The 15,582-nt window shown below is 36.8% G+C and overlaps 1 protein-coding gene across 12 annotated transcripts in view; it reads left to right on the plus strand.

Moving 5' to 3' along the window:
• LOC105476274 (coiled-coil domain containing 15) overlaps window positions 1-15,582 on the plus strand; it is a 97,651-nt gene that overhangs the window by 14,164 nt on the left and 67,905 nt on the right. For 11 of the 12 annotated variants that reach the window (XR_011611247.1, XR_011611243.1, XR_011611244.1 and 8 more), the window contains exons 5-6: window positions 8,670-8,783; window positions 11,062-11,184. The exons of the other annotated variant lie outside the window; for it this stretch is intronic. Coding sequence is in view for 6 of the 11 variants with exons in the window: in XM_071075999.1 (XP_070932100.1) it covers window positions 8,670-8,783; window positions 11,062-11,184 (237 nt within the window). In the remaining 5 variants the exon portion in view is untranslated. The remainder of the gene's footprint in view (window positions 1-8,669; window positions 8,784-11,061; window positions 11,185-15,582) is intronic. 12 annotated transcript variants of the gene reach the window in all.

Consider the following 15,582-nt stretch of genomic DNA (forward strand, 5'->3'; position numbering starts at 1 on the left):
GGGGCACCTGGCTGTATGAGGTGTCAGTCGGCCCCTACTGAGAGGTGTCTTCCAGTTAGGCTACACAGGGGTCAGGGACCCACTTGAGGAGGCAGTCTTTCTATTCTCAGAGCTCAAACTCTGTGCTGGGAGAACCACTGCTCTCTTCAGAGCTGTGAGACTGGGACGTTTAAGTCTGCAGAAGTTTCTGCTGCCTTTTGTTTAGCTATACTCTGACCCCAGAGGTGGAGCCTACAGAGGCAGGCAGGCCTCGTTGAGCTGCAGTGGGCTCCACACAGTTCGAGCTTCCTGGACACTTTGTTTATCTACTCAAGCCTCAGCAATGGTGGATGCCCCTCCTCCAGCCAGGCTGCTGCCTCACAGTTCAATCTCAGACTGCTGTGCTGGCAGTGAGCAAGGCTCCATGGGTATGAGACCCACCGAGCCAGGCACGGGGTATAATCTCCTGGTGTGCTGTTTGCTAAGACCATTGGAAAAGTGCAGTATTAGGGCGGGCGGGAGTGTCCCGATTTTCCAGGTACCGTCTGTCATGGCTTCCCTTGGCTAGGAAAAGGAAATCCCCCGACCCCTTGCGCTTCCCGCCTCACCCTGCTTCAGCTCACCCTCTGTGGGCTGCATCCACTGTCTAACCAGTCCCAGTGAGATGAACCAGGTACCTCAGTTGGAAATGCAGAAATCACCCGTCTTCTGCTTGGATCACGCCGGGAGCTGCTAGACCAGAGCTGTTTCTATTTGGCCATCTTGGAACAGACCCCCCACAATTCTTTTTATGTTATCTCTATATATGGGCATCTAATTCCTGCCACAACACCTCCACTATTGGATAACTCACTACTTTTTCAGACTGGTCCTTTTATTTTTAGAAGACTTGAAATTATTACACTTGTTTTTTCAACATGTTGAGTCAAAAATCTTCTTCCCTATAACTTTTATCCATTGGTCTTAATTTTGCCCTCTCAGGTAATAAAAAATAAAATACCATCTGAGAGCACTTCAAGTATTTGATTATAGTTATCATTTTTCTTTTTTGGGTTTCTATATTCCTAATGCCTTGTTGATTTCTTCTGAATACTATTTTGTTTTTCAATATTCTTCTGAAATAGGACCTCAAAAACAACACAATACAGTATTTCAAATATGATTTGGCCACTGTTGCTCTTAATCCATACCCCCACCTCACCCTCTACTTGATAGTACTTGGTATTACCTACTTGTTCAAAGGTCAATTAAGATTAGTTGCCTAAAGTTAGGAGCTAAAATTATAGACTGGAAGAAATTTCAAGCGCTCTTATAAAATAGAAGCAGTATTTTCTTTTCGTTAGGACTGATATTTATCTTTAGGGATTGAGTTTCTGTGATGTCCCTTGACAGCTGCATTTTGGTGAGGAATTAAAGAACAACTGATCATTGTTTTAGTCTTAGCATATGATAACTTTTTATTGATCTGTCCCTATTCGGTTTGCTACTGTTTTCTGGCATGGTTTGTTCCACTTTTTGTTTCTCACTGAATCTTTTACTATCTTATTTCTATTTTTATTCTCTCTTTACAGTGCTAGTTTTCCAGCTTTTTAAAACCATGGAAATAATTACTTTTTGTAGTAAAGCTTTAAGTAATGTGAAATAGCCTGCTAAATTCTTGTAATCTACCATTGAAAAAACCAGTATTTCAGTCAGGCACTTTTGGCTGCAAGAACTCAGGCTAACCCAAACAAGGGGAAGTTTATTTTAAGAATACACATGGGTTAATAAGGGAAGAATCAGAATCTTATACAAATCCAAACTCCCTTCAGGAATGCAACTGGAGAGTTTTTCTGGATGTGAGGTAGCTCCAGTAACCTCAAGAGCATGAAATCTTTGATCTTCACACTCATATTTAATCAGTAGCTTGATTGATTCAGTTCTTGTCATAGGGTGACCAACCTGCCCTATTAGTGTAAGATCGAGGGGTTTCCAGCACATAGTACTTTCAGTGCTAAAACTGAGACAGTTCTAGGTAAACTAGTATAGTTGGTCCCCTTGTTTCTACGTGTATGCTTCCCTCTTATTTTCTCATTTTTCTACCACTAACTGGTATTGTCATCTCTTCATCATAGCTTCATAACTTTGGTATCCTTGAGGACCTGTTAGCCTCTTTTTTCCAATTTAGGACCTTTTATGTTCAGGTCCTCTCTCTAACTTTTCTCTGGATATTTCCTAGTTTATTATCTGAGGTAATGAATATTTATTGGCCCAGCTTGCCTTTTTGCATTAGGTCTACATTACTGGCCATCTTATAGATTGATAGCAATTGTGACAAAAGAAAGATAATGCAACTCGCTGCATTGCATTGGGATTCATGGGTTATAAAAAGTGGCTCATGTGAGTTCAACTTTTAATGTATAGTATTTTCTGGTCACTGAAAAGTCTAACACATTTAAAAATCAGTATGATATCGTTTGCAAATAAACTACATCGTACTTGAATAAAATTCAACTTTGATTAGATTTTTATGGCATTAAGAATACACTTTAAATTGGTTTTGGTCTTCCATGACAATAAAGTAGGTGAAATTCTATAAATATTAGATCTCATCTATAGTCTTTTCCCATGACCTACATAGTATTACTAATTGTCTCATTTATACATTACATATAAATTCTGTCCTATCCTTGATTGGCTAAAAAATTGCACAAACAAGTTAAAAAGAACTGAAGAATATATGAACAGTGTCATATATATCCATATTTCTCAAATTTTATCCTTCATATTTGCTTGATGTTTTAAATTTTACTATCTAATCATTGTTTACTTTAGATTTTAAGATTTAAATCTTAAAATTTACATAGTACAATTTTTGTTTTGTTACAAAGAAGTGCTTTTGCTTATTGTTAAAGTTATGTTTCTGTGTGCAAAATAGACATTTTTTTTTGGTGTGCAGAAGGCATTGCATCAAGGCCTGTTTTTATTTGATATACTACTACACAACCCTTGCTCCAGTCAGCTAAGGCTAGGGAGGAAGTTGCCTAAGGCTACACCTTTAATAGGACTTGTGGGCCTGGCAGTATTCCTTAGAAGGTACTGTGATTTGGTTGTCTGGTATATCTGGGATATAGTCTCTAGGGGTCAGTGCAAGTGAAGTTTTGCTGTCATTGGTTTGTTAGGAGAACTAACAAACAGAAAGGAATAGCATCAACATCAGCAAAAAGTACATCCACACCAAAACCCCATCTGTAGGTCACCATCATCAAAGACCAAAGGTAGATATAAACCACAAAGATGGGGAGAAACCAGAGCAGAAAAGCTGAAAATTCTAAAAACCAGAGCGACTCTTCTCCTCCAAAGGATCGCAGCTCCTCGCCAGCAACAGAACAAAGCTGGACGGAGAATGACTTTGATGAGTTGACAGAAGTAGGCTTCAGAAGGTCGGTAATAACAAACTTCTCCGAGCTAAAATGTAGGCTCATGTTCTCTAGGATATTCCTGAGGTCTGATATATGTACATATGTATTTATATATGCAATATGAGAACAAAAAATGCATTTATATGTTTATGTTGTTCATGGAGAGGAAGCTTTTTGAGAGAGATTGTCTGGGATTTTTTTTTCATTTTTTACACTGAGTTTTATTAAAAGTATATATGTACGTAGTTTGAACAAGTAAACAGTTGTGTGCATTGTTATTAAAAAAGATAAGTACTTTGCCCATTTCCTCATTTCTTTTTTTCTTTTTTTTTTTTAATTATACTTTTAAGATCTAGGGTACATGTGCACAACATGCAGGTTTGTTACATATGTATACATGTGCTATGTTGGTGTGCTGCACCCATCAACTCATCAGCACCTATCAACTCGTCATTTACATCAGGTATAACTCCCAATACCATCTCTCCTCACTCCCCGCTCCCCACAATAGGCCCCGGTGTGTGATGTTCCCCTTGCCATGTCCAAGTGATCTCATTGTTCAATTCCCACCTATGAGTGAGAACATGCGGTGTTTGGTTTTCTGTTCTTGCGATAGTTTGCTGAGAATGATGGTTTCCAGCTGCATCCATGTCCCTACAAAGGACACAAACTCATCCTTTTTTATGGCTGCATAGCATTCCATGGTGTATATGTGCCACATTTTCTTAATCCAGTCTGTCACTGATGGACATTTGGGTTGATTCCGAGTCTTTGCTATTGTGAATAGTGCCGCAATAAACATACGTGTGTGCATGTGTCTTTATAGCAGCATGATTTATAATCCTTTGGGTATATACCTGGTAATGGGATGGCTGGGTCATATGGTATTTCTAGTTCTAGATCCTTGAGGAATCACCATACTGTTTTCCACAATGGTTGAACTAGTTTACAATCCCACCAACAGTGTAAAAGTGTTCCTATTTCTCCACATCCTCTCCAGCACCTGTTGTTTCCTGACTTTTTAATGATCGCCTTTCTAACTGGTGTGAGATGGTATCTCATTATGGTTTTGATTTGCATTTCTCTGATGGCCAGTGATGATGAGCATTTTTTCATGTGTCTGTTGGCTGTGTGAATATCTTCTTTTGAGAAATGTCTGTTCATATCCTTTGCCCACTTTTTGATGGGATTGTTTTTTTCTTGTAAATTTGTTTGAGTTCTTTGTAGGTTCTGAATATTAGCCCTTTGTCAGATGAGTAGATAGCAAAAATTTTCTCCCATTCTGTAGGTTGCCTGTTCACTCTGATGGTAGTTTCATTTGCTGTGCAGAAGCTCTTTAGTTTAATTAGACCCCATTTGTCAATTTTGGCTTTTGTTGCCGTTGCTTTTGGTGTTTTAGACATGAAGTCCTTGCCCATGCCTATGTCCTGAATGGTATTACCTAGGTTTTCTTCTAGGGTTTTTATGGTTTTAGGTCTAACATTTAAGTCTCTAATCCATCTTGAGTTAATATTCGTATAAAGAGTAAGGAAAGGATCCAGTTTCAGCTTTCTACTAATGGCTAGCCAATTTTCCCAGCACCATTTGTTAAATAGGGAATCCTTTCCCCATTTCTTGTTTTTGTCAGGTTTGTCAAAGATCAGATGGCTGTAGATGTGTGGTATTATTTCTGAGGGCTCTGTTCTGTTCCATTTGTCTATATCTGTGTTTTGGTACCAGTACCATGCTGTTTTGGTTACTGTAGCCTTGTAGTATAGTTTGAAGTCATGTAGCGTGATGCCTCCAGCTTTGTTCTTTTGACTTAGGATTGTCTTGGCAATGCGGGCTCTTTTTTGGTTCCATATGAACTTTAAAGCAGTTTTTTCCAATTCTGTGAAGAAAGTCATTGGTAGCTTGATGGGGGTGGCATTGAATCTATAAATTAACTTGGGCAGTATGGTCCATTTCCTCCTTTCTTCTTCCTCAAAAGCAACTATTTGAATTCTTTTATATTTTGGTGTTAATACTCATATTTCCAAGTAACATGCTAGTAGTATTCCTTCTTAATTAAAACAAAATTAGGCATTTTTATTGATTTTCCACTAGGAAGGATGAGGATTTATTCCTCTTGCTATCTGCTGCCACCACTACACATGCACTCTTTCCACCCCGTCCTCTCTTTATAGTTTTATTATAATTTTGCTGAGATCTATGTTAAGCATTTATGTTGTTATGACTATATAAACATTAATCACAACTGATCCATGAGTAAACTATGATTACTTTTCCTTCTATGTATGGCTTTTTGTTTTATCTGGAGTTATATTGATTTTTCATTTGCTAGGTATTCTATTTATCTAATTATGAGTAATTCATCTCCATCAGGGAATCTAAGCCTTAGTCAGAGATTTAATGGTAGTCTTTGTTAATAACAGTTAACAACTACAAAAGAATCAATAGTGTGCCTAAGGTTCTAGATAGAAAAGACTTTTGGTCAAATTTTATGTTTTGAATGTTGACATACATATAACATATGCACATATGCATATGTACATTTAAACATATATATGTAAGTATACATAAAAATGTGTATATGTATACCACAAACATTCACACAGTTACACATATATGTAATGACCACCATCATCTTGAAGAGAAATGTGCTTGTCTACCTGTTCATTTTAATTATTACATAATTTAATTTATAATATCCCTCTGGGTTCTATGTTTTTGTTAAATTGCTTGTTAACATTAACTTTAGTCTTTGTATTAGTTTCTGGTGACTGCTGCACATTAGTTCAAAGTTAATGACTTAAAAAACTACAGAAATTTATTATCTCTCCGTTCTGGAGGCCAGAAGTCCAGAATCAGCTTCACTAAACCAAAATGAAGGTGTCATCAGGGCTGTGCTCCATCCTCAGGTTCTAGGGGAAAGTTTGTTTTTTGACAATTCCAGCTTTTGGTGTCTGCTGGCATTCCTTTTCTTATGGCTACATCACATAAATCTCTGCATGCAATTTTCACATCACCTTCTCTTCTGTATGTTGAATCTCCCTCTACTTCTCTCATAAGGACACTTTTGATGGCATTTAGGACCCATATGGATAATCCAGGATTATCTTCTCAACGTCCTTAAGATCTCAAGATCCTTAACTTAATCACATTTGCAAAGGCCATTTTTTCTTATAAAGTAATATTTACAGGTTCTAGGGATTAACACCTGGTATCTTTGGGTGGCCATTATTCACCCTATGACAGTCCTCAAAGCATGTCATGGAAAAAGCCTTTCCAAGATTGAGGCTTGGTGAAGGGTTATGGTAACTGTAGAGAAACGGAAGAAAAATAGTGTATATTCTAGCTGCTGAACCAGTTGAAATATCCTGCTTAAGGGCCTATAATCAATGTGACTCTAATAGAGGTTTGGATTTGATGGGAAATGAAAATTCCGAACCCCTATTTCAAATTTATTACAATGGGGATTTTTGAATCCTTGGTCACATGGTGCAGGGCAATAACACCTACCTTAAGTGGCAATGAATAAAACAGACATAGTCATGGGGCTATTTTTTTTTTATAATTTCAGCTACACATACCTCTTTTTGCATTGTGAACAACTCTATCTTGATTCTCTTTGGCCACTCGGCAGCTGACCAAATCTATAAGCCTTCCTCTTGGCAAAACAAAGAGTAGTATATTTCAAGCTGATTTCTCTGGGTAGAGGTATAGGCCCCTAGAAACAAGTATAAATAGAGGTGATGTGCTGTAAAAAATCCGGGCTGGTAGAATGTTTTCATCCTTAGGTAATTATTAGCAAAAGCCATAAAGTTCATTTTATTTTTTTTTTAGACAGAGTCTTGCTCTGTCATCCAGGTTAGAGTGTAATGGTGCAATCTCGGCTCACTTCTGCCTTGATCTCCAGGCTCGAGCAATCCTCCCATCTCTCGCACCTCAGCCTCTTGAGTTACAGACTACAGGCGTGTCTGTAACCACGGCAGTTTTTTTTTTTGTATTTTCTGTGGAGAAGTCATAGTCATCATTTCTCTTCAAGGGAGAATTGATATTATTAAACTTTCAGTGAATGGGTTAGTAGTGGTCTTGGCTTTGCCATAATTTTACTGACTGGTACAAGATATACTTTTCCTCCACGTGATACAGTGCTTATCTTTATTTTTTTATTTGTATTTTTATTTATTTTTGAGATGGACTCTCTCTCTGTTGCTCAGGCTGGAGTACAGTGGCATGATCTCGTCTCACTGCAGCCTCTGCCTCTTGGGTTCAAGCAATTCTCTTTCCTCAGCCTCCTGAGTAGCTGGGATTACAGGTGCATGCCACCACGCCTGGCTAATTTTTGTATTTTTAGTAGAGATGGGGTTTCACCGCATTGGCCAGGCTGGTCTCGGTCTCAAACTCCTGACCTCAGGTGATCCGCCCGCCTCGGCCTCCCAAAGTGCTGGGATTACAGGTGTGAGCCACTGTGCCCGGCCTACAGTGCTTATCTTAAAAATGATATATATTTTATTTCTTTGTTTCCCTAATGAGATATTCTTTGCAAATTTGTGAGATATAAAATAGGCTGTGCCTCTCTGAAAAATAAATAAAAATAGCTGCATACTGAAATTACTAGAGATAAGGAATGAACACGAAATCAACATTTAATATTAGTAGTCATTTATTAGGTGTTACTTAAAGTAGTTGAAACAAATTGGTTCTTTTGAGATGTTTGAATTTGTGTTCTAAGTTAATTTAGGAAGGCTTCTTGGAGGAAGAGGAAGGGAGATTCAAGAAAAGACTTTAAGTAGCTATATATAGTCTTCAAATGTTGAGGGTGGAGAAGGGAGTCATGTAAATTGGGGATAAAAGGACTTTAAGGAAACTAGGAATAGAGTCTCCTAGCAAGCAGTGATGAAAACAATTAAGCATATATGGAGCACTTGAAGAAGTAACTCCTTATTGAAAAAGGTGGATAGAAGGTAAGGAATGTGTCTGGTCAGTGATCTACAAGTGTATTAATTCAGACTTTAGGTTCTCATATTTTTGTGTACATGCTTTATATAAAGTATACATAATTTCTTAAAGAACTGTTTGAGTAACCGCCCTTAAACCAAGTTACGAAGTACAATCTCTAGAATAATGACAATAATATTGTACCACACTATCAGCAGATCAAAGTCTCCTTTGCAAGTAGTCTTGTTGTCTTAGATCTGACATTTTTTAAATAATAGGGACCTGTTTTCCTGTTGGCATACTTGGCGCATTTGGTATTAAAACTTACCCTGCTTTTGTTTGCTTTTTTCCCCCTTTCCCTGGCAGCTTAGTCAAACTATGAAACAGGCACGTCACCGGCTAGCATCCTTTAAAACTGTGAGTGAAAAAAAGGGATCAGTGTTTCCAGATGATGGAAGGAAAAGCTTTCCCACCCGAGAGGTAAATTAATTTCTAATACATTAATTAAAAAAAAAATACAGGTAAAAAATACAGATAAAGATTTACTTATATCTCAGCATAATTTAGAACTGTAAAATAATTGGAAATAGCCTTAAATACCCAATAGTAGGGGATGCTTGAGTAAATTTTGACATATCCATATGCAGTCTTTCTAAAAATATAATTTTCAAAGAATATCTGAAGATAAGGGACAGTGTCTGTGATATAAAGTTAAGAAAACAGTTGGATACGAAATTAAGAATGAGATGATCTTAATGAAAATATATGTATATATATTCAACAAATACTTATGGAATGTCTGTGATTGCAGCATTGTTCTAGAAACAGGACTAATAGTGGTGAAAAGATAGACAAAGATCACTCAAGGAGCTTCTGTGCTAGTAGGGAAGCATATAATCAACAAGCAAATAAATATAGAATATAATTTCAAGTGATAAGTGCTATGAAGAGAAATGCAGCAAAATAAAAAGATGAAAAGACTTCCATGTGCATAGACAAAAGCCTAGGTAGAAATGGCACAAGAGGTTAATACTGATTATTTCTGGGTAGTAGTATTACAGGTGATTTTCTTCTGTTTTTTATTTTTAAAAGTTGTCATAAAGTATGTTACTTTCTAATCAGGAAAAAAATTGATACTATTAATTTTTAAAAAGAAAAATTCTTTTGGTTCAAAACTTAAGTGAGAGTGTAGAGGTAGGCTTAGGAGGATATTTAAGTCTACACTTATAAAATGACATTGTTTTGGTGCCTACCTCAGAATTCACAAATTTGGATCCTAAATTTATGTGTTTTCCTGTGTGTACTTAGTTTTGGCATTAATTTCAATGTTTGATAGGCAGCATCTAGTAAAATAGACCATTAATTTATTTTTTAATTTTTTTTTGCCATCATCAACTGCCTCATTTAGTTCTTTCCCAGTTTTACTTCCTAATTAGTATACTCTTATATTTTCCTGGAATATACATATAATATATAAATATACTTATATGTGACATATGTATTTTTTATATATATAATTTTTGTATTTATTTGTGTATCTTGACACAACCATCAAAAATGTTTGTCTCATATGTGTTGGCAGTTGGTTGAATACTAAACTGTAATGTTTTTCTCTTTAATTATAACTAAGAAATTTATAGTTAAATTTAAAAAACAAGTGGGCATAGATATGTGTCCACATATGGCAACGTATCCCACATGCCTTCAGTATGGTTGTCTTTTTCTGACTTTGCCTCATGGCTCCCCAGATAGAGTTTCTTTTGTACCTCAATTATTTTCAGATGTTGGTTTTGTGACAGTTTTCATACCTCTTGTGGTTTGGCAGTACAATGGTTTGGGCCATTAGACTGACTCCAGGGTTCTGTTAGATGAGGTGATTAGACACTTTCTACTAAATCAAAAAAAAAAAACAGACAGTTACAAGATCTTAGAGATGGTCATTTATATTGTTTGGAAACATGCTCAGACCTTTCAACTGGTGTTTTTCCAGAAGGTGTACTATATTCACAGTTCTGACTGAAATAATTATCCAGTAGACAGGAGGATTAAGTCTGAGATAACATCTTTGTATAAACCAGTTTTATACGTCAGAGGTGTCATTTAAGTGTAATTCTTTATTGTTATGGTGATAATGATGAATTCAGGCTACCTACTTGCTTCCAAGGAATGCATATATGTTTTTCAGGTAAAAATATGAAAAACAAATCTACTCAATACAATTGGGAATGATCTAAGAAATTGGGGAAATTTTTCTTATTACTTGTATCAAGTCTTTCCCTCAAATCTCAACAATTTTCTACCCTCTTAGTTGTGTGAAGTGGGAATTTGCAAGTCAGAAAGAACAATCTATGATTGGGTTGAACCCTGGTTTTATTTCCTTGTTAGTTTTAGTGACATTAGAACCTGTCTGGTTGTTATTGATTCGGATTTGGAGATACAAGTAGAACACATACTTGCTTGTACTCTGTCAGGTCGCCAAGACTAAAATCATGAGTCTTCTGAAATTGTTACTGGCTAGAATAGGTGCCAGTTGTCATTTATAAAGTTATTATATTCTCCTGTTTCATTCCATATGTTTTTATATGTGACTGCTTTGTTTGTACAGATGAAGTAGAACTCATGTTTTTTCCCTTTGTTGACTACCAAAACCTATTAAGATAATTTTAGATCTTTCACAGAAACTCAACTTAGTCTCATGAATATGTTGCTTCCTCTAGACCTATTTATATTTGTAGTAATTTTTTTTTTTTTTTTCCAGAAAGTGCTTTCTAGGAAACCAGCATCCACTGGGATAAATACAGGAATAAGAGGAGAGTTGCCCATTAAGGTTCATCAAGGTCTTTTAGCTGCTGTACCTTACCAGAATTATATGGAAAATCAGGTAGGGAAATATAAAAAGTAGAGGGGAAAGATGGCTTATTAGAACTATCCACAGCTAACTAAGGATAGGATAAAGGGTTAAGATGTCCAATATTTTTTTTTAATGGACTTTATTGAGATATAATTCATATACCATACAATTCACCCATTTAAAGCAATTGATTTTCAGTACACACAGTTTGCACAGGGTTGTGCAGCTGTACCACAATCTAATTTAGAGCATTTTATTTTTAATTTTTAAATTAATTTTTAAAAATAACTTTTATTTTAGGTTGAAAGGTACATGTGTAGATTTGTTATATGGGTACATTGCATGTTGCAGGGGTTTGGTGTACAGATTACTTTGTCACGTGACATTACCTAATAGGTAGTTTTCCCATCCTCACCCTCCTTTCACCCTCCACCCTCAAGTACGCCCTGATGTCTGTTGTTTCCTTCTTTGTGTTCATATGTACTGAATGTTTAGCTCCCACTTATAAGTTAGAACATGTGGTATTTTGGTGTTCTGTACATGAATTAGTTTGCTTAGGATAATGGCCTCTAGTTTCATCCATGTTGCTGCAAAAGACATGATCTCATTCATTTTTATGGCTGCATAGTATTCCATGGTGTATATGTACCACATTTTCTTTATCCAATATACCATTGATGGGCATTTAGGTTAATTCTGTGTCTTTGCTATTGTTAATAGTGCTGCAGTGAACATATGTGTGCATGTATCTTTAAGGCAGAGCGATTTATTTTCCTCTGGATATATACCAGATAATGGGATTGTTGGGTTGAATGCTAATTCTGTTTTAAGTTCTTTGAAAAATCACCAAACTACTTTCCACAGTGGCTGAACTAATTTACATTCCCCTTAGTGGTGTATAAGCTTTCCTTTTTGTCCACAACCTTGCCAGCATCTGTAATCTTTTGGCTTTTTCTGACTGGTGTGAGATGTTATCTTGTGATTTTGATTTGCATTTCTCTAATGATTAGTGGTGATAAGCGTTTTTTCACATGCATTGGCCATGTGTATGTCTTCTTTTGAAGTGTCTGTTAATATCCTTTGCCCTCTTGTATGGAGTTGTTTTTTGCTTGTAAATTTGTTTAATTCCATGTAGATTCTGGATATCAGACCTTTCTTTGATGCATATTTTCTCCCATTCTGTAGGTTGTCTGTTTACTCTGTTGATGGTTGCTTTTGCTGTGCAGAAGCTTTAGTTTAATTAGATCCCATGTGTCATTTTTTTTTTTTATTGCAGTTGCTTTTGGCATCTTCATCATGAAATCTTTGCCTGTTTCTATGTCCAGATTGATATTTCCTATGTTATCTTCTAGTGTTTTGTACGCTTTTACGTTTTACATTTAAGTCTTTAATTCATCCTGAGTTGATTTTTATATATGGCATAAGGAATGAGTCCAGTTTCAATCTTCTGCATATAGCTAGCCAAATATATCCCAGCACCACTGAATTGGGAGTCCTTTCCCCATTGCTTGTTTTTGTCAGTTTTGTTGACGATCAGATTGTTGTAGGTGTGCAGCATTATTTCTGGGCTCTCTATCTGTCCCATTGGTCCATGTATCTGTTTTTGTACTGATACCATGTTGTTTTGGTTACTGTAGCCTTGTAGTGTAGTTTGAAGTAGGGTAATGTGATTCCTCCAGGTTTGTTCTTTTTCTTAGAATTGCCTTGGCAATTCAGGCTCTTTTTTGTTTTCATATGAATTTTTAAATAGTTTTTTTCTAATTCTGTGAAGAATGTCATTGGTAGTTTGATAGGAATAGCATTGAATCTGTATGCTGCTTTGGGCAGTATGGCCATTTTAACGATATTGATTCTTTTTATCCATGAGCATGGAATGTTTTTCCATTTGTGTCATCTCTGATTTCTTTTAGCATTGTTTTAAAATTGTTATTATAGAGGTCTTTCACCTCCTTAGTTAGCTGTATTCCTAGGTATTTTATTCTTTTGTGGCTATTGTGAATGGGATTGCATACTTGATTTGGCTCTTAGCTTGGATATTGTTGGTGTATAGGAATGCTACTGATTTTGTATCCTGAAACTTTGCTGAAGTTGTTTGTCAGATCAAGGAGCTTTGGGCAGAGACTATGGGGATTTCTAGGTATAGAATCATATCTTCTGCGAACAGGGATAGTTTGACTTCCTCTCTTCCTACTTAGATGTCATTTTTTTCTTTCTCTTGCCTGATTGCTCTGGCTTATGTTGAATAGGAATGGTGAGTGAGGACATCTTTGTCTTGTTCTGGTTTTCAAGGGGAATGCTTCCAGTTTTGCCTATTCAGTATGATGTTGGCTCTGGGTTTTTGTTACAGATGGCTATTATTATTTTGAAGTATATTCCTTTGGTGCCTTATTTGTTGAGGGCTTTTAACATGAAAGGCTGTTGAATTTTGTGAAAGCCTTTTCTGCATCTGTTGAGATCATTCTGTGGTTTTTGTTTTTAGTTCTGTTTATGTGGTGAATCACAATTAATGATTTGTGTATGTTGAACCAACCTTGCATCCCAGGGATAGCTTTATTATGGTGGATTAGCTTTTTGATGCACTGCTGGATTTGGTTTGCTAGTATTTTGTTGAGGATTTTTGCATCTATGTTTATCAAGAATATTGGCCTGAAGTTTGTTGTTGTTGTTGTTGTTGTTGTGTCTCTGCCAGGTTTTGGTATCAGGATGATGCTGGCCTTGTAGAATAAGTTAGGGAGGAGTTCCTCCTCCTCAATCTTTTGGAATAGTTTCAGTAGAAATGGTACCAGCTCTTCTTTATAACATCTGGTAGAATTCAGCTATGAATGTGTCCGGTCCTAGGCTTTTTCTGGTTGGTAGGCTTTTTATTACTAATTCATTTTAAAAACTTGTCATTGGTCTAGTCAGGGATTCAGTGTTTTCCTGGTTCAATCTTGGGAGGTTGTGTGTTTCCAGATATTTAGCCATTTCTTCCAGATTTTCTAGCTTGTGTGTATAGAGGTGTTCATCATAGTCTCCGAGGGGTTTTTTTGTATTTCTGTGGGGCCAGTGGTAATGTCCCCTGTGTCATTTCTGATTGTGTTTATTTGGATATTCTCTTTCTTTTTAATTAGTATAGCTAGTGCTCTATCTTATTACTTCTTTCAAAGGACCATTTTCTGGATTAATTGATTTCTTGTGTGTTTTTTGTTTCTCAGTTTTTATCAGTTCAGCTCTGATTTTGGTTATTTCATGTCTTCTACTAGCTTTGGAGTTGGTTTGCTCTTGTTTCTCTAGTTCTAGTTTGATGTTAGGTTGTTAATTTGAGACCTTTCTAACTTTTTGATATGGATGTTTAAAACTATGAACTTCCCTCTTAACACTGCCTTGGCTGTGTCCCACAGATTCTGGTATGTTGTATCTTTTTCCTCATTAGTTTCAAAGAATTTCTTGATTTCTGCCTTAATTTCATTATTTACCTGGAAGCCATTCAGGATCTGGTTGTTTAATTTCCATATAACTGTATGGTTTTGAGTGATTTTCTTAGCACTGATTCCTATTTTTATTGCATTGTGATCTGAAAGTGTGGTTGATTTTTGTTTTTTTTTTTTAATTTGCCGAGGATTGTTTTATGGCTGATTGTGTAGTTGATTTTAGAGTATGTGCCATGTGCAGATAAGAATGTATATTCTGTTACTTTGGGGTGGAGAGTTTTGTAGATATCTATAAGGTCCATTTGGTCAAGTGTTGAGCTCAGGTCCTGAATATCTTTGTTAGTTTTCTGCCTCAACGATCTCTTTTTCTTTTGGAGATGGAGTCTTGCTTTGTCACCCAGGTTGGAGTGTAGTGGCATGATCTTGGCTCACTGAAACCTCCGCCTCCTGGGTTCAAGCGATTCTCCTGCCTCAGCCTCCTGAGTAGTTGGGACTACAGGCACCCACTACCATGCCTGGCTAATTTTTGTATTTTTAGTAGAGATGGGGTTTTACCATATTGGTCAGGCTGGCCTTGAACTCAGTGATCTCTTTAATACTGTCAGGGAGCTGTTGAAATCTCCCACTGTTATTGTGTGGTTATCTCAGTCTCTCTCTCTTTTTTTTTTTTTTTTTTTTGAGACAGGGTCTCACTCTGTCATCCAGGCAGGAGTGCAGTGGCATGATCTCAGCTCACTGCAGTCTCCGCCTCCTGGGTTCAAGTGATACTCCCACCTCAGCCGCCTGAATAACTGGGACTACAGGTGCACACCATCATGCCTGGCTAATTTTTGTATTCTTTGGTAGAGATGGGGTTTCTCCATGTTGACCAGGCTGGTTTTGAACTCCTCATCTCAGACAATCTGCCCACCTCGGCTTGCCAGAGTGCTGGGATTACAGGCGTGAGTCTTCGCACCTGGCCTGAGTCTCTTCATAGGTTTCTAAGAACTTGCTTTATGAATCTGGTTGCGCTTGTGTT

Source organism: Macaca nemestrina, chromosome 12 (assembly GCF_043159975.1).
Source record: "Macaca nemestrina isolate mMacNem1 chromosome 12, mMacNem.hap1, whole genome shotgun sequence".
NCBI lineage: Eukaryota > Metazoa > Chordata > Mammalia > Primates > Cercopithecidae > Macaca > Macaca nemestrina.